This window comes from Artibeus jamaicensis, unplaced genomic scaffold (assembly GCF_021234435.1).
Source record: "Artibeus jamaicensis isolate MK-2021 breed Jamaican fruit bat unplaced genomic scaffold, CSHL_Jam_final contig_467, whole genome shotgun sequence".
Taxonomy (NCBI): domain Eukaryota; kingdom Metazoa; phylum Chordata; class Mammalia; order Chiroptera; family Phyllostomidae; genus Artibeus; species Artibeus jamaicensis.
In genome coordinates this window covers 304,321-324,167 of record NW_026521845.1, presented here as the reverse complement: position 1 = coordinate 324,167, position 19,847 = coordinate 304,321, and the positions used below count along the sequence as shown (strand labels likewise).

Here is a 19,847-nt window from a genome sequence, read left to right as displayed (position 1 = left end):
GAGAATGCTGTGGCAGTTTGCACACGTCCATTGTCCACTGGACTGAGTCCTCTCACCCGCAGCTGTCTGCATGCCACCTTGGGCTCGCCTCCTTCAGCAGGTGGCGGCCTCCCTGGAGCTCGGCACCTTCAGGTTCTGCCCTGAAAACACAGGGACTGCGGCTTCATTTCCCCAGCATCTCTGCCTGTGGCCCTGCCTTGGCCATCCACAGTTTTAAAAATTACACTGGCTTGAGAACTGTAGTAACATAAACAATAAAGTATTTAAAAAGTAAACCGAGAGACTATGGAGTAAAAAAATATTGGCTTGACTCTTGTCCTTTTGAGATGCTGCTTGTTAGTGAACAGCCCACAGCACATAAAGTCTAAGGAAACCTGAAGGCCCTTGCTGCCAGCCCCTGCCAGCCCCGATGGTGGCTGGGGCCCCACCATCAGGCCATGTTTTCAGTGGTGGTTCCCGGCTCCGGGCTCCACCACTGCTGCTGGTGCTGCTACTGCTGCGGGAGGTGGGCCAGTCCCCAGGGCAGGCTGGAGGGTCGCGGGGAGGGGTGGTCCTGGACTCTGGGCTGGGTAGGGAAGTGGTCAGTAGTCCTTGGCTTCAGGCTGGGTGGAGGAACGGCCATCCTCACTTCCATCCTGGCTGGGGGGAAGGTCACCCTCGAATCCAGGCTGTCTGGGGGAAGGCCACCCTCGAATCCAGGCTGTCTGGGGGAAGGTCACTCTCAAATCCAGGCTGTCTGGGGGAAGGTCACTCTCAAATCCAGGCTGTCTGGGGGAAGGTCACTCTCAAATCCAGGCTGTCTGGGGGGAAGGTCACCCTTGAATCCAGGCTGTCTGGGGGAAGGGTCATCCTCTCTTCCACAATAGGCAGGAGATAGGGCACTCTTGACTTCGGGTTGGTGGGGTGACTGGCAGACTTATTGGTTTTCTGCCCTGATGCCTGAACCTCTGGGTCTGTGGAGAGACTGAGGTTGGGCAGGGCCTCGCTCTGACCGTGCGGCCCTCCATCTTGCTCTCCGTGGTGTGTAGGATCAGGAACGGGCTCTACATCTTGAGACATTCTCTTCCCATTACTGATTCCCGTACCTTGTGCCACTCAAACCCTAGGTTCTCCGTTATTTCTGTTAACCGGGGTCTGTGCCATCCCAGGGCAGCTCGCTGAATGGCCTCGGCTCCCTTTCCTGGCCATGTGGACCCGTGGGTCACGAATTACATCTTCTAGGGTCATTCTTTGGCTGGGGCCAACAGTGGGGTTTTTTTTAAACGTTTTTTGGCATTTTAGAGTCATAAATATGGTCCATGGGACTACCCATTCAGAACCTGCTGCTTCGGCTCCCCAGAGCCCTCCCCACAAATGGAAGTTTCTCATCACCATCTGGTGGAGAATGACCCCCAGGGTCCCGGCCACCACCTTCGGGCCGTCGTGGGGCTGGAACTGCAAGATCTCTGAGGCCATACGGGCCCTGGTGCCATACAAGGTGTGCGGTTTACGGTCTGACAATTCCAAACTGCCAAAGTCTGTTAGTTGGATATTTAGCTCACTGTCCAGAAGGATGTTCTCTGGCCTCAGGGCCCAGGGCACGATTCCTGGCCAGTGACAGTACGGCCCGGCTGATACCAGTCACTGGAACTTGGCTCCGGCTTCCTCCTCAGCCCCAGGCCGGAGTTCTCGAGATAGTTGAGTGAAATGCCCTCCGCTCATGTGCTCATGAAGAGGAAAGATTGGACCTGGGTGGCAATCACCTCGAATAACCTGGGGACGCTGGGGTGATTTAATCTCTTAAGGCAATGAACTTCTGGAAAAACTTCAGAGAAGCCTTGCTGATCAGTGATTTTCACAGCCACGTCTGTGCTGGTCAAAATGTGCCGACCGATCGTGTGCACAGGACTGCTTCCCGGTGGTGCGCGGTGGTGTGTGACTGCCAGTCTGGCACTGCTCCTCCGCAGAGACGGCTGCAAAGTCATTAGACACGCTGACTTCAAATAAAAACAAAAAGACAATGAAGAAAAATGAAAACAAAACAAAACAAAATAAAAACAGCAAAATAAATAAAAAGAAATTGAGAAAAAACCAAAACACACAGAAAAGGAAAAGACAAAAAACAAAATAAAAGTACATAGAAGAAAAGTTTTAAAGGAAACTAAAAAAATGGAGAGGAAAGAAAAAAATGAACAAGAAAACAGGCGAATGTGTCCGAGTCCAACAGGTCACCACGGTCAGTGTCCTGGCCTCTAAGGGACAAAACTCGAAGCCCAGCCGGGAGCATACAGGGCAGCGGTTTGTCATTCCATCCAAATGGTGCCTTAGGGGGTCAGAGCGGGAAATGGACCAGTCCGGCTGAGATAAGCTACAGTGGCTTTCTCAACATTTGGTCTCCTGACAGTTTTACTCTGGAAAAAAAATAAAAGGATCCTCCAAGCTTTCCATTTATTTTTTAATAAATAAATCTGGGGGAATGTGTACACAATGGAAAGTGGAGCAGACCTTAGAACCAGCCAACAGCACCCACGACGGACTGCCAGGGACTAGGATGGGGTCACTCACATCAGGGGACATGAATCCCCAGGGAGGCTTGTGGAGACGGGGGTCCCAGGACCCAATCCCTGAAACGCGATGTTAACACTGTGCGTCTAGTTAGCCAACTCCCCAGGGGTTTCCGGGGCAAGTAGCCCTTGTACCACATCCTGGGGAATAAAAGTTTAGAAAGTATTACATCGGAGGGAAGGAAAACCTCTGAGGGCAAATTTAGGCCTGAGTCCAGGATATTTTTGTTTAATCCCTCCTTTCAAGAAGGATATGTTATTCCTCTCTCCCTCCTCCCCCCTCTCCCTACCACCCCACATACACTCCCTTCTCCCTCCCCCACGGAACACATGCGTGTGTTCTCCCTGTGTCTCCCCCACCACACACTGTAATGCATCAAAGTGATCTTTCCAACGAGTGGCTCAAATTTGTCTTGAAGTACATTAAAACTAATTCTCAGGATGAAAACGCTTAAAAACATACAAGGAAGCCAAATGAAACTACAAATAATAAAACTAGGTTTCTTGGCTAATAGCAACTACAAAACAAAACCACAAATTATTTCCTTAGGCTTCCAAGTGTTGGGGTAATTCTGTATGCACCGAATTCTGGGGTTTTGAACATTAGTATTAAGTACCTAAAACTAAACTATATCATAACACAACATCACTCTACTCTGTAACAATACATTGAATACATCAACTCCATCCACAATGTTTAAGTACAGCAAGTAGTGCTATATAAACCAACAGAATCACTTAAACAATAATTTTCCACTTGAAAGACAGGATACCTTAAGGCAGACCTGGGCATGGGAAATGGAAGAGTCAGAAAAGATAAAGTGACTCCTGAATATGCATTCAGAAGCTGGAAGAGTTTAAAATTAGGCAGCAGCCTTTGAGGCCGAGTGTCCTACCGGGAATCCGGAGTGCCTGCCCCGCCCCCATGAAAACGGACCGTGAAGCCTTCAAGTGCTTCAGTGCAGCTCCACTGAAAGGCCTGCAGCTGCGACACGCGGTGGCAGCGGCAGCGGAAAGGATACGGGGGACGGCGAAGAGCTGAGCGAACACGTGGAACGAGGAGCCCCAAGCCATCTGCCAGGGAGCCACGTACGCCATGACGAACTGCAGCTTCTGCAGCAGGTCCTCGAGCTGAAAGCGGAGGGAGAGGAAGATTCGTCAGAGGCGACGACCACAGGCAGGGGCGCCGACGTCCTTTAAAGCACCCAGGCCCCGTCCGGTTAGGGAGGCGCAGGGAAAGGGCTGCTGGCTGCTTGCTCTCGCCTGGCTTTGTCCTACATGCGAGGCACCTGCTTAAGGACATTTGAAAACGGACACGAGGTGGTCAGAGGAAACCTAGCATGACCTCATCTCACCAGGTTGATTTTTATCTCAGCTCACGGATCGACACCATGGATCTCGCTGCCTTTCTTAGAGAAACACGTGTAGCTTGGCCTCCCCGCTTGCACACTGGGTCGTGTAGAGGGAGATTCACGCGCACACTTGTCATCACTGACACTGCTCAGGTTTCTGTGTATCAGATTCATCTTAGGTCTTCAGCTGCTCTTGTTGGGAAAATAGCTCCAAAGCACTGAATTATAAGGCACAGGTGCTTTAGACACCTAGATAGGATGTGGAAGTTGTCACATGTGTCAGACAAGCCAGCACGGGAAAACCTAAGTTTTGGGGAGAAGCAGAGCTGGAGAGAAGAGACCTCCTGTGCACTGAGGATGAACTTGGAGGGTGGAGTGCTCAGTGGTCTGGGCTGGAGATGCGGAGCACGGATGTGTGGGATGGATGCAGAGCGACCGACCGCCCTGGCTGCAGCCCTCTGCCTCGCGGTGCGAACTAACGGACGAGTCCCAGATGCCCAAGTCCGCTGCCGTCACTTCCACACGGTGTCCGTATGTACGCTAGTGGGACGTTCCCGAAACCCCATAGACACTCCCCACTCACACAGAACGTTGCCGGACTGGGTGTTCCTAGGCTGGCAAGCATAGGAACGTTTTAGACACTAAAACACACTCACCAAGGCCATGATGTAAAAAGAGGGAAAATATCACAATTCTATTTTTTTTAATCCTCATTTGAGGATATATTTACTGATTTTAGAGAGGAAGGGCTAGAGAGAGACAGACAGACAGACAGACAGACATCGATGTGAGACAAAAACATGGATCAGTTGCCTCCTGTAATGCGATCCGACCGGGGATCAAACCTGCAACCTCTTGGTGTAGGGATGAGGCTCCTACCGACTGAGCCACCCGACCAGGGCAAAAAAATCAGAATTCTTAATTAGGCTCCGTAGCTGTTGCACAGACCATAGGAGACCACAGTGAAACGAAGACAAAGGCTGGGAAATAGGACCATCAGGGAAGGATGACTCAGGCCCCCGGTGAAAGGCCAACCTCGTGACTTGGAACCAAAACACGACGTTCCTCTGAATTGGTCCGTGAAAGCGTACGGAGCTACACAAGGTCAACTGCAATCCCTCCAAGTCCCCTCTCGCTTCTCCTGTCCCATACTCTCCCAAATAGCCTGGTTCTAGAGAACAACTTCACAGTAGAATTAAACATCGTCGGGCAGGCCACAGCGGATGAGCCAAACACGGGTTCTGCCAAAGGCACGGCCAACACGGATTCTCGGCAGCTGCGGGCACGTGGCTGTGTATAACCCGGGGCTCTCGCTGTGCCCACCAGGGACGCAGCCACTGCCCTGGTGACAGGGAACGAGAGGGGCAGAGAGCCTGGGCGAGAAGCGGGGTACAGGGGGAGGGACAGGGAGAGGGACGGGGGGAGGGACAAAGAAGCAGAGAAAGGGAGGACAAAGGGAGCATACGAAGGGAAAAATGGAGGAGCGAGCGACAGAATTGGACTTGAGAACTGGGACGGAATATGAATTCTGGGGAAGACAACTGGGTGTTTGTTTTTGCCAATGACTTTCACTTCCTCTCCTCTGCACCCACCAGAGGGCTGACTTCCCAGAGCTTCGGAAAGGCCACCTCCGTTCTAATCGTGGCTTGGGTGGGCCTCCTGCGCCCACACTGGATGGCACGTCCAGCTCCCAGTGCCTGGAGACGCTGACATGAGAGAGAACCCGGTTCACTCAGCTACGCTGTCAGCCTGACGTCAGCTCCCGTGGAAAACAGCGACGAGGTTTCTACCAGTCCACAGGGCCTCGTACAGACCGGGAGGTGACAGTTTGAACACAGACTCAGATGCTCGGCTTCCTTCTGTCAATAGGTTTCTTCTAAAGACCAATACCATTTCCTTCCAATCCCACCACTGACCCAACCCGAGGAGGAGATGCTAGTTGCAGACGAGAAGCCGCAAACACTGGGCTCCAGAGCACACCAAACGCAAAGCCCCTGGAAGACGGCGGTGGGCTCTTCTGGTTACCTTGCTCATTTATGGCTAACCAACCTCTATGAGATGAAATACCTCTGGATTTGAAGGCTTCCAATTGCTCCGCTAAGAACTGGTAGGCGATTTATGAAGAATTAGCCTTCTATTAGCCTTCTCACCCAGCCTGCTTGGGTGAGAACCGGAAGCACAGACGAGATGACTGTATGTGACGGGTGACCTTCCAGTGCCCTAAGAATGAACCGTGGGTGGTGGACAGTCACTCCTGTTGGGTTTTCAGTGTCTGGTTACATCCTGCGAGGTTTTGATTCTGCCTCCTGAAAAAGCTGGTAAATAGGTCAGGCATAGCAACTACCCTCAGACAGGCGGCCCCGGGGAAAGCCTCGTCTGCAAGTTTAAAGCTCCAGCAAGTTCATCTGGGCTGCATTATGATTAAACGACTCATTACAATTACTCTTTGCTAAGCACAAAACTCACATTTACACATAAGCAAAACCAGTCCTCAGAGACGGGCCTTCTCCAGCTCGAATGGCAGCCAAGGTCGCGGGTATCTTTGCTCTTCTTCCATGTGTCTCTATGTCTTGTTTATTTTCACAGACACTGGGAAGAATAAAACGTAAGCTTTGGGGAAGATTTCCAATTGGCAGGTCAAAAAGCAGACTCTGCTGTTCTCAGCCATGGAAGGAGGCTGCTCCCCCGAATGCCAGCTCTTCTGTATCTCTGGCTCCCCCAAGACAGAGTCACTGGGGGCTTCTCAGCAACACCCACCGGGAGGAGCACGTGCTGTGGGCACGTCAGGCGCCAACGCAGTGCAATGGTGAGGAGCGCGGGCCAGAGGTCGCACAGGCTGGAGGACTTCCCGGGTTCGAAACCCAGCTCCCACCCTTCGTGGGATGGATAGCACCTCCTCACAGGGCCGCCTGAGGATCACATGACCTCACCTTTGCCAGGACGCAGAGCAGTGCCTGGCCACTGTCGGGGCAATGTAAGAATCTGACAAGTGAGTATGAGGACAAGTCTTATGCTGAGGGTGCGCTTAGCTCACAATCAGGAAATGCTGACGCCCCTCTGAGCAGCGGAACTCACCAAGTCCAGGTCCTCCCCTTCTTCAGAGGAGGGAGCCGGGCGCAGACAGGCGCAGAGAGGCCACGTGAGCTGCTTGGGACAGACGGGAGTCACCGGCTCTTGTAAAACGAGAGGCCAAGTCCTCTGGGAAAAGTCTCCATCGGGTGGCTTTTCTGCCCCCAGCCCTCCGCACGTGGCCTGGGGCCTGGGAGTCGTCTTGAAGGACAGTGGCAGGAGTACCTGCCTTGGACAAGGGTCCCCCCACAGGCCTTCCCGCTGATGGCCTGGGGGCAGCAGGGTCACAGGGGTGGGCGTGACGCACGGGGGCTGCAGCCACCCTCAGGGACCTCTTCTCCAGCTGCCCAGTGGTGAAGGGCTTGCTCTGTCCTGGAACGCGCTTTCCAGTACAAACGTCCATTCATGAAAGACGATACAGCCCTATCAGCCTGGACACACTCTTGTGGGTCCCAGAAAGACAGGCCACCGGGTTACCTGTGCCTCCTGAACGCGCAGCTCCTTGAACATCAACACGGTTTTCGTGTGTTATTCCTCAACGTGTGCCCACGACAGAAAGACTAAGTTCCTACTTTCCCTCCCTACTGTGTCCTCATCTTCCTGGGTGCACCCAAGTGAAAGAAGGAAAAATCTGGAACGTCAAAAAGTAACCTCTGAGCACAAAAGGAAACCTGAACACCGTTATTAATTAGAAGCACGTATGAAGATGCACTTTAGGCCTCATATTAGGCCATTGTGTATAAAATAATAAAGCATGTAAAGTAAGATGTAATACCAGCACCTTTCTTAGTCAGCCCTGCCAATGCAATGGAACATTCTGTTGAAGTATTTTAAATGGAAACCCCATTAGCTTATCCATGATCCTGCAGGAAGACAGTTTGAGGCTTTCATGAAGCTTTTCTTATTCCTAACTTTCTGCTTTCAAGACCTTAAACCTCAGCCCCCTCAAAGCACAATAAGCTACAGTCACCCAAGTGTGACTGTTAGAGAAAACAAAGTCGCTTGGGTCTCTTTGCTAAAAAAACAAGAACAAAAAAAACCCCCACACACAATAAAAAAACACCCCCAAACTACAATCAGAGCACAGGAAGTCACAGCAATTTTGGCTGTTTCCAAAGAAAAACACCATGAGTACTCTCATTTTAAGCGACCTGTTTTGGAAATATCCTCTCAATTAGGCACAGACATGCCACTACATCTGTGCTGTAGATAGGGAACCCAATCCGCATCAACCCACAATTGTTTTAAGAGAGGGTCACCAAGTCCAGGGGACCCCAACACATCTCCTCACTCACACACTGAAGTAAGGCGTGTGCTGCCCTTCCTTTGGGGCCCCCCCTTGGTGAAGAGACTCACCACTCACTGACCGTCCCTGCGCTGGGCCTTGTCTGGGGAGCTGCCCACACCTCCCCCGACCGGATGGAAGTGGAACTGCCTCCAGCCCCAGGCACCGCCTCTCCCCCATCCCAGCTTCACCAGCCCCCAGGTTAGTTCCATCACTTGCCTCCCCCCCTGTTTTTGCATTTTGTTGTCAGATTCAGCTAGCTTCCTTCTCAGAAAGAATGGACTTCAGAAAACTCTACCCAAAATTTGTAATCAGCAAGGCTTGACCTTGAAGGGACCCGTGAGGCGGAAAGGAGCCACAGAGACTGGCAGACAAAATAAAAGTGAACTGAATTCCACATCCGAGACGCGGAGAAGCAGGGGGCTCAGGAGCAACTGGGAAGTGGCCAGAAAGGACGGGGAGACACTTAGAGGTTCAAGGGGGAACAGGTTAATGGACTCGGTGGGGTTAGAGCCAGCAACGAAAAGAGGTGGGGAGAACTATCGGGCATTTTGAGGCAAAGGTGGTGATTTGGGGAGTAGAAAAATGTTCAAGAAGGAATGGAACAAAATGGATTCATTGTGCTAAAGGACCAGAAACACAATAACCAAACTCCAAAATGTTAGAAAATGAGATCAAAGAAAATCCATTCCATTCAATAAAAGCAAGGAAAAAGCGGTGGGGTGGGGGAAACAAAGAAAAGTCACTAAATATAGAACAAAAAATATCGTGATAGAATAAAACATCAGTAATCACAATAAATATAAACAGACAAAATCTGCCTACTAAAGTACACAGTCCATATTAAAAAGAAAAACCTTGTTTCATGGGTGCTTTAAAAGAAATATTAAAATGACAGAGTCTTAGGTAAGAGAAAATAAAAGATACCAGGTGAAGCCTAATTGAAAGAAAGCTTGCTTAACTCTATTAACATTAGAAAAAACTGACTTTTACTCTAAAAATAATAAAAATCAGTACACAACGGTACAAGGGAAGAGTCAACAGACAGACAACACAACTGGAATGTGTATACTTAACCACATGCCCTCAAGTATGTAAAATCAAAATGAACAGAATTAGGGTGAGGTTGTAGATTAGAATGAATCTACAATCCTAGAGAGAGATTTTAAGACAGGCATCTCAGAAAACAATAGTTTAATAAATAAATAGAATCAATAAGCTTTAGAGATACGTATACTAGAACGTTGCGGCTAACTAAGGAGAAAGAATGTAATTTTCAAGCACATGTACATTGACAAGATATGACTTACTAAAGGACAAAAGCAGTCTTAGCTAATACTAAAAAATGATACCATGCTAATTGCTTTGCAATTAAATTAGAAGTCAACAGTAAAAAGAAGACAAAATAACAATATCAATAACAACCACAAAGTCAGCACTCAAATATAAAAAAACACAACACTGAATTAACTGAGAATAAAAGATAGTCAAAATTACAGAATATTTAAAAATGAATGACAAAGAAAAGTAGTGGTATCAATCATAATTTGTGGGACTCAGTTAAAGCAGTTTAAGGGGAAATATACAGCCTTGAAAAACTTCACAGTCTAGATTGGGAGAGTATTTTTCAATATAAAAAGTGAACAAGAATATTATGAGAAAGATACAGATGTTCTCATCTATAAATGCAAAATTTCTCAATCAAATATTTACAAAGTGAATTTATAAATGTATAAAACATAATCAAATTTGGTTCATCTCATAAGATTTTAATATTAGAAAAATGATAGTGTATTGTAAAAATGAAGAAAGTAGCCCTGGTTGGTGTGGTTCAGTGGGTTGAGCACCAGCCTGTGAATCCAAAGATCTCATGTTCAATTCCTGGACAGGGTATATGCCCAGATTGCGGGCCAGGTCCCCAGTAGGGGGCGCACAAGAGACAACCCACTGATGTTTCACACACTGATGTTTCTCTCCCTTTCTCCTTCCCTTCTCCTCCCTAAAAAACTAAAAAACCATATGATGCGTAATAAAATCTTTTTAAAAATAAAGAAAGTGAGAAAAGAAAAACTGTATGATGCTTAATTGATGCAAAAAGAATGACAGAAAACAAATTCAATACTCAATGAAGAAAAATCCCTGGCAACCCAGTAATAAAATATTTTTTCTTAAACCTGATGAAGGAAATGCATGTTATTTTGCAGTACACACTGTATTTAATGATAAAATGTAAAATAATAGCAGAATTTTTTCAGGCAAGAGGTATTAAACAGGAGGAATCTGATTAACCTACAACAATAAAGTGAAAATAGAACTGTGAAGGAGAGTGAAAACTAGGCAAGGAGAAAGCCACCAGGGTAATAGTTTATCATCTGCATAGTGCAGTTTGGAAAATTGTAACTAAAAAGAGGAACAGGGCCGATGCAGTGAGGGAGCGCCAGCAGGGGGGACCTATTTAGGCAAATGAATGGGAGCTAATAACAGAAAATGCAACCAGGGTGGATTTGATTAGCTGACCTTATTCAGCCAGGCAATTTCAGACCCCTAAGAGAACATGACAGAAAATATTAGTTAGGGTCATATTTTGTAACTGCTCATTAGTGTATCCATAAATGCAAACGAAGCCCCCACGACACACTGAAATGTTACCATCCACCAAGAGGTGGGAATGCACACTTCCCGGAGGTCTGGCTGAGACACCCAAGAGTCAAGGATTCGACAGAATCAGGAGACGGTGTGTGTTTCGGGTTGCGGAGCAGGTCACTGAGGAAGGAGGGGGCGTGGACGTCAGCAGGGAAGAAACATCGGAGGAAGGGACTGGTGAGAGAGTGTTATGCTTGTTCTCCAAACATCCTGCCCACACAGGCCTTGGAATGAGGTGGTGAAGATGATACATTTCTGCATACACTCTGCCTTCTTTCAACTCCTTAACCCTTTGAGTTCTTTATTTTTGCTTTCATCCAACTACTCTGTATGTGACACAGGTTCCCCACAAGTGTTTTGGGCTTTATTTAACCTTTAAAGCCTTTGGGCTTTATTTCTTGTTGGTGGGGAAAAGGTGGTCGCTGGATCCTGTCTCTGGGGGGCTTCCTTCCTCTCAAAGGTCCACCAAAACCCCACGGATCGTGAACTGTGCTTTCGGGGAGGAGACTGAGTTCACAAGTCTCCTCTCAAGGCACACGCTGCTTTTACCTGCACCGCGTTTTAATAAGAGAAACAAATGATGTGATGTAAGCAGCGATGAGGCAGCTTTTCCTCCATCTTTTTGGAACGGCTCCCTGTCCATCCCACCCGCACACCCCTCCCAGGTATCTGGCTTACCTTCTCTCCCTGACGCCGTACCTGGGCAACGTTTCACACACAGTCCAGTGCTCATGCAAATGGACTCCTACGGCGATGTTCCTGCCTTACGCACCTACACTTTCAAAATGTACGGTCTTTTAATACAGATATAATAACACAGTCTCACTTTAATAATACCAAACGGTTCAGAATTATAAAGTGAAAGTTCTTGCTACCCACTTCATTCTGACCTAACTTCTAGTACCAGCCACAGTTAACGGTTGGTTTCTGGCATTTTCTGCACGTACACATGTGAAATACAGGCATATGTGTGAGTGTGCATGTGCATACTTTTTACTTAAATTGAATTAGCAACACAGACTGTTCTGAAACTTGGTTTTTCCACCTCAAACCTCACGGACGTGTTTACCGTTGGTGCGCACTGCTGCACCTCACATCGAATACTCCTTCATCTCTGCCAGACGGTCCATGGAGTTGCTACAGTACCAACAGACACCTGGGTTGCAAAAATTAACTAAAACCACAGCTGAAGGAAATGTCACACACTCATCTAAGATGGGGCTTAATGCAGGGGCTGGTAACACAGCGCAGTCCCCTGACCCTGACCCCGATCCCTGGTTGGACCCATGGCCCATGCTCGGCCGGCCAGAGTGTGACATCCGCCATCACAGTCTGATGATCAGTGTTACAGGAGGAAGCAGAGTCCGAGGTACAGAACAGGTGCAGGGGGTATGCGCCTTGGGGCTGCCATGAGAAGGCGGGGCTTCTGGCCCCTGCCTTGCTCCTGTGTGAAGAGTAGGTGCGTGGGAACCAGCCCCACAGAATCCAGCAAAAGCAAGCAGGAGAGAGCACCGGGACAGAGCCCTGCTGCCGCTGTTTGCTCGGCTGTGGCTGTGTTTCAATGAACACAGCTTTCTTTTCAGTTTTTGTCACGTGCCGTCAAAGCATTCTGACTAACACACCAAACCGATCACAGTTCATGTCGAATTCGAAAGCAGTTCAGAGGGCTTCTGGTCTGTTCTCTGGGACGCACAAAGCTATAAAGAGCATTCCTCCCACCCTTACAAGAAAAAAAAGGGCAGATACAGTTCAAATTCATGCCTGGTTTTTTCACCCCATCGGAGGACTAGGGCGTGGAGCAGTGACCTAGGCCACAGCCAAAGGACAGACAGACAGACACCTTCAGGGAGTGTGGGGAAAATAAGTAATCGCTCACCTGGGGCAGACACAAACAGACCCTGGTAGGAAGAGTTTGGCCCGAAGAACTGATGACCTGGTGACAGCCGAGTGCGGCTGGTGGGGCCCTGAGAATGAAGCCCCTGGGTGGGTAGGAACTGCGAGTCCCTTCTCCGTGAACTCCACTAGGAGCTCATGGAAAAGACTGAGGGGACCCTGAGAAAAGGTATGAATGGCACAGACCCGGGGGAAGGAAGTGGCCGGCCGGCGCACGGGCACAGAACTCTGCCGGCCCCTTCCTCCCAATGTCCCATATGCACCACGGTCAGCCTGTGGAGGAAAAGTCAACACGCACGGCTCTCTTCGAGGCCCTGGGGACAACGCCCCGCAGCTGGGGGAAGAGAACGACCATAAGAACCATCCCACTCCTAAGGAACTCGAGGCAGTGCTGGCTGGACCCACAGGGGCGGGAGGACTGAGCAGGACATGTCCGAGTCAAGGGGACACTGCGAAGGCCCAAGGCCAAGTCCGCATTAGAAGACAGAGAAGGTCCTCCCCTTCTACCCTCACCTCCCACCACCAAGCTAACAAGTTTCGAGTGAAAGCCAAAGCAGGTTCGGTGAGGGAGGGGCCGGAAGCACAAGGGCAAGCCCGGAGATGCGCCAGGGACCTGCAGCGTGGACCTGCAGCTGAGGACCGAGCTGATGCTGCTCCCTCAAACCAGGTCCAGCCTGATCACAGCTTCCCCACCTGGAGGGCTGCAGCCTCTGGTGCCCTGCAGGTAACCATAGTAACAACGAAACAGCCCCCCACCTGGCCAGCCTCCTACTTGTGCGTTAAAATTCTAGCAGAAGTAAAGGCATGCTCAGTTCCAAGCATAAGATCTATTTACTTTATTCTCTGTAGTCCTCTAAAAGATGACCCGCTCTGAACAAAACAAACGGTAAGGCACGCAAAAGGCAAGAAAAGAATAGATACTCCCTAAAAGACAAAGCAGCAATCAGAGCAAGACTCAGCTATGAAACAGATGTATGGAAGTATGTTAGGGTCTAGTGGAAAAGAAATGCAATATGGAAGATTAGATGGCCAATTTCAGCAAGGAGGTGGAAACTGTAAAGAAAAGACTTGAGTGGAAAATTAAAATGGGAAACAGAGGAAGAGATACAGAATGCTTTCAGTAGGTCATCACAGTGACACAGTCAAGGAGAGAACCAGCAACCTTGAAGACAGGTCAAGAGACACAACCCACAGTGAAACACAAAGGTAAATCTGAGCACATTCAAAAAGGAAGCCATTACTGAAGATCCAAAAGCTGCAGAGAATACCCAACTAATGTGTGCACAGATGGAGCCTCAGAGAAAGTAGAGAAAAAGAGGAAGCCAAAGTAGTACCTGACAAAATAATAACCAGGAAAATTTCGAAATAATGCCAGACGCCAAGCCACAGATTCCAGAATATCGGATAACACCAAGGAGGACAAACACCCGGACAAGCAAACAAATGAGTAAACAGGTAAGGGACAGCGAGTCCTGCAGAAGGAGGCGCGTCATGATCAAATTGCTAAAGACAGAAGACGGAGAGGAAATCTCGAGGGCGGCCAAAACGGGAAAAGACACGTTCCGTACGGGAAAGCCACAGTAAAGACTACAGAGGCTTCGTCTGCACTGTAAGCCAGAAGACGATGGAGTCGCGTTTTAAAAGTGCCAAAGCAGGGGCGGGACTGTCAACGTAGAATTCTACACCCAGTGAATGTCTCTTTCAAAAATAAAAAAAGAGCAGCACTTTCTGTAACAAATAAAACCAATCTCTTCCAGGGAAGAGATTTACAGTTGTCCCCTCCCCGGAGTTCCCCGAAGCCGCCCAAGTAGCCTCTCTGTGTCTCCAACACACATCGCTGCCCCGTCTCTGCCAAGGTTCGCGGGCAGCGTCTCTTCAGTTCCGAGAGCCCATCAGCAGTGTCCTGATGGGCAGGACTGCAACGTGCGGCCAGTGAGCAGCCGCCTTCAGCGGGAAAGGTGCAGGCTCAAAAAAATGGGGGCCCATAAAGATCCCCGACACACTGACAGACACACGTTTGAGTAAGTGGATCTTTGAACAGCGTGACTAAATCCATGTACTTAGGGTATACTTTGGCATGAGAATACGGGGAAAATGAAGAGAGAGGGTCCAACTCTTGCATACTAGGCTCGATGTCGCAGGTGGGAAGGAGGGCTGACCCCTACTTTGCAGGGGGAGAGGCAGAGGCGCTGACAGTGTTCACCTTGGCCCACGCCCCCTCCCTGGAGATGAATTACAGGGCCTTGCCCTGTGGTTTGATTAAGGAAACTACCTCCCTGGGGTGTGGGTGCTCTACGGGGGAGTGGGAGACAACAAAGCTATGTGTTGGGCTATAAATCTCCACTCAAGGATGCGCGGAGCTGCCCGGGGCACCTCCCCGCAGAGACACAACACCACAGAGTGGGGTCCTGGTAGTGGCCACACGTACAGGGCTGCCCAGTAGGATGTGTCTGCTTGTCACCACTGGGTGGATGAATCTACAGCTGGAAGCGGATGGTTTCTACCCATCTACCCAGGCTCCTGGAGGAGCCTCGAGGACTCCAGGCCCAGAAGAGCAGCCGGCTCCGCTGGCTCCGCGCGGGCTCCCCACTGTGAGCGGGACCACAGGCGGTGGTGAGGCAGCTGAGCGAAATTTATAGGAAGCCAAGAAATCAAAACACACACGGGACCATGCAAGGAGGGAACTCTGAGTGCCCCACATGCTGCATCTAAAGCCCCCCCCCCATGTCCTCCCCTGTCCCTGCACTGTGAGTCATCCTCTCCCTGAGACAGTGAAATGTCATCTGGCCACCACATCCAAACCAGGACTTCATTTCTCAAAAGCCAGTTTTTTCCATCTCTGAGCGCTCGACTGAATTCAATCAATACGTACTGAGGAATCACCCGGAGCCCTCATTTTGCTAGAAATTGCAGGAAGGAGGAAATTACTAAGCGCACCCGTGGTCCTGCCACTCGAGGAGTTTCCAGTTCTCTTGGGAACACAGAGGCACTGGCCTGTGTTCTCTGTCACTGAGTCTGTGAAATCCCAGTGGCAACGACAAGGGACTGTGTATCTCCAAGAGCCCAGAAGGTGCCCTGTGTTGCTGCAGCAGGGGCTGTGAACCTTCGCAAACTGTTCATTAATCCTGTGCCTGGGCAGACAGGGAATGGGCCCAAGTACAAGTCTGGCTGAGAGTGACTTTGGACCATGTTAGAAAGTGATGCCTGTACATAGGCAAAAATGGAGCAGTGTGGAAGGTTTGGGAGGCTGAGCGGAGGGCAGAGCAGGGCCAGGTACAACGTGAAAGCAGGGCGTCGGGCTGACCGAGGAGGGGACAGCTGAGCAAAGCTGTGGGGGAGCCGATGCAGCGAGCCCAGTGGGTATCCGAGAAGGGGCATTTTCAGGCAGAGGCCGCAGCTAGAGCCAGGGTTCTGGGAGGACAGCACGCCCCTCCCAGTGGACGGCCTGCAAGGGCGGCTGAGCTGAGCCAGGGGAGGCCAGCAGAGGCGTCCAGAGCAGTAATGGGGAGCCAGCTGGTGCCAGTCAGTGGGTCAGGGCAAGGGCTGTTGGCTTTTACTCTACAGGAAATGGGGAGCCATTTTAGGGCGCTGAGCAGGGGCAAGATCTGGTTTGTGCTTTAGAAGAAAAAGTACAAGAACCCGAAGCAGGACTGAACACACACACACACACACACACAGGTCCCTAGGCGTATCCAATTAAGATATTCAGGAAATGCCGATTAAGTACGGGCTTTAGTCAATAACAACTCCAATTTTCTGTAGTCATGTCTGATGTCTGTAACAGGGGCGACTGAGTCTGGGCATATGGGAACTCTGTACTGTCTTCAAGTCTCTGTAAATCTAAAACTATTTCAAAATACGTTTATTTTAAAAAATAACTCTCCTTCCGGCTGCTCAGTTAGGAACAGGCTGCAGGGCAGAGAGGGCAGAAGCGGGGGCCTTCCAGCCCGTCGCAGTGACCCAGGGAAGGGGTGGCAGTGCCAGGCGGCAGAGGGGAGGCGGTGAATGGAGTCGGCGCCGGGCGCATCTCCAAAGGTCACCTCTGAGTGAGGAGCTCAGACCGGCAGGCAGAACTTCGAGTCCCCAATGAGGTGCCTTAACTGTTCGCTGTTTGTACCCTTCTGTCTCTCCCTTCTTTGGGCAGTTGACGAAGTGGTGGTAGTGACAACTACTAATCACTCCTTCACAGCTGTAGAGTCACATTCCCTATACTGAGTGATGAGATGCCGCAAGTCTCCTCGCTTCGGTTTGGGCACAGCACCTCCCCGAGCACCGGCAACTCCTGACAAAGCAGACGGAACTCGCCTGCCTCTCTGACCAGAGGAGACTCTGCTTAAGGACCCACCGCACCATTTGCGGACTGGCTGGCATTTGCATCTGCACTGCGAGACTCACTGATCAGTTCTACAATCCCAGGACGACTCAAGGGCAGTGGGTTATTTTTAAACGACTGGATTGACGCGGTTACGGGACCTGGTCTTGTCTGGCAGAGAGGACACTGTGCGACAGCTGTGCTGAAGATTCCAGAATTATGAAGAAGATCAATGACTCTGACAAGTCCCCCTTTGGCGCAGTGAGGGAAAGTCAGCTAAAAATAAACCGAAGTGGAGAGCAGAGCAGCACCCAACGTTATTCAGCCAGAAAGATGGCATGGAGCCGCCGCCTCATCTCAGCACAGCGGGAGCGAGTCCACGCAAGGGCCTCTCTCCAGAGGAGGGTGCAGCGGTCCCGACCAAGACATCGGAAGAGGCACAGGGAGGCCGTGCTGAGACGAGAACATGACGTCTGTTGTCCTCGACTGCCCGGCCGGCAGTGCGTCAGAACTCCACTCTCATTAAGGATCAAGCTCTGGACTTAAACACAGGGATGGCAGCACTAAGTAAACACCGCACACTCGCCCTGCGCATCTCAGATACTCAGCGTGTTTACCGTGAATTGTGCACACGTGCTGAGAGTGTCACATCTGCAGCTACAGACCTCTTCTCAGACAGTGAAAGACCCACAGCCCTGAAGGGGCTGTGACTGCGGAGTTTTTCTTCAAGATGGTTCACTGAACCACAGATGGCAAAGCTGCCTGGGGCACCCACATTTAAACACAGTGACCAGTGGCCAAGGAACAGACACGGTCACCCGCCAACAAATACCGAGGGCTCACTCAACCAGGAGGCCTGCAGAGGCCGAGGGGGACACGCGGCGGGAGTAGCAGGGCGTTCCTGACCTCCAGGACACACTCTACGGGGCCAGCCCCTCGGAGTCGGCCACCTCGCCCACGACGTCTCCCTTGCTAAACCCAGTGTCCACTCTTTGGTCTCGGGTGTGGTGTGAAGCCCTTGCCAGTGCTGACCACGCCCACTCTCTTGAAACCCTGGCCTGGCTTACCATTACACTGTGCTTTATCTTGTTTCACGGGTCCCTTCCCCATCCCTTCAGCTGCTCCTCCCTCCCCCACCTGTGCCTGACAGGCTGGTCCTGCTTGTTGGAAGCCATGTACGTCCTTCGGAAGGATTCCCTGTTGAGGCCCTTTCGTGTACATCTGGTAGACCTGGCAACTCCAATCAGAAATCTCTTTCTGAGGCTCCCACACAGAGCAGGATGTTAGCGGTCATCACTGTGCGGTCGGGCGCATCTGCACGTCTCCCCTCCCTGCCTCTCTCCCTGCCTGCAGTTCAGTTAGGACATAGTTAGAATCCCAGGACTCGCTGACAAGAGACAGCATCCCTCTGGCCACTCTGCCTTGTTCAGACATGAACGCAGGACACGAAAGGAGTCGACGAGACTGTCCCCCAGGATTACAGCTGAAACTCTGTGGAAAAACACCTTCTCTTCTTTCTGGGGTTATGAGCTATAGGAAAGCGGGGGACCACAGTCACACCACATGGACAGAGCCAGCTTAGGAACAAAGCCCACAGGAGCAAAAAGGAGAGAGAAACAGCATCAATGGTGCAAGTTAAGCCTCTGGGCCATCCAATCACTTATGTGAATTATTAAATTTGCTGTTTATACTAAGCCAGTTTCATTTGGAATTTGTGAACACAGAAGTCACAACTACCACAGAAAAACTGGAAACAAATCAAATGTCTCTCAACGAGGAAAGTGACTCGTCAAATTACAGTATGTGCTGTGGAATATTACACAGGCATCAAAAAGAAGAGGCCATGTCATATACTATAGAAATGCTCTAAGATTTATTTTTAAGCAAAAATGGAAGTAAAAATGTGTAAAGAAGAGCCCCATTAATATTTGAGGTGTGTGCAACTTGTGTATGTGTGTGTGTGCGCACACATGCATGCAAATACTTTGGAAAACAGAATGAAAAGAATCATTCCAAAGAGTTTACACTGGTTTAAACTAAAGAGAGGAGGAGTTAAGGAGTGAGGGAACTATATAAAGACAGACTCTCTGTGTATTTTCCACTGTGTCCCTAATTTTATTATAGCCATACATTTATGTCTTAGTTCTGTGAATTAAAATACTGAAATGGAAAACCATCCCCAAGACCCTTTACTCTTGGTCGGCATCAATTCTCAGCCCACGGGTCAGCACATCTGAGACGAATATTCTTTTTCCGCAGTTGTCTTTCTGTTTTTTCCCTTCAGCGAGTTAATGACACCATTAGGTTACCGGAGCCCTAGACCCCAGAGCAGTCCCAGATAGGGCGGTTCCTCCCCCAGCCCACCTCCCCTCATCTCTGGCAGCCACCTGCTGTCACCAGTGCGGCCTCCTGAATGTGTCCCCCTCTCCAGTCCACATTTCCACACCACAGGCCAAGCTCCCACTCTGTTTTGCCTGGACAACCAGGCGCTCTCCCACCGATCTCCGGGCCTCCACTTGTCCCCATCTCTCGCTCACTCCTGCCAAGAGCGGTTGGCAAGTCCAACCCCTCACTCCTCTGCTCAACAACCTCCAGCTGCCGCAGGAAGGCAGCCTGCACTCTGACGCTGCCCGAGTGCCTCTCACCGCCCTCCTCCCGTGTGACCAGGCTTATCGAACACTGTGCCATTCCCAGCAGGCGCCAGGCTCCACCTTGCTCCCGGGCCTCTGCACACGCAGTGCCCTCCACGC

At 50.3% G+C, this 19,847-nt stretch overlaps 1 protein-coding gene across 2 annotated transcripts in view; it reads right to left on the bottom strand.

Annotated features, from left to right (window-relative positions):
* The window catches only part of PCNX2 (pecanex 2), a 197,055-nt gene that overhangs the window by 65,751 nt on the left and 111,457 nt on the right, over positions 1-19,847 (bottom strand). For both annotated transcript variants that reach the window (XM_053667311.1, XM_053667312.1), the window contains exon 22: positions 3,566-3,674. In XM_053667311.1, the coding sequence (XP_053523286.1) occupies positions 3,566-3,674 (109 nt within the window). The remainder of the gene's footprint in view (positions 1-3,565; positions 3,675-19,847) is intronic.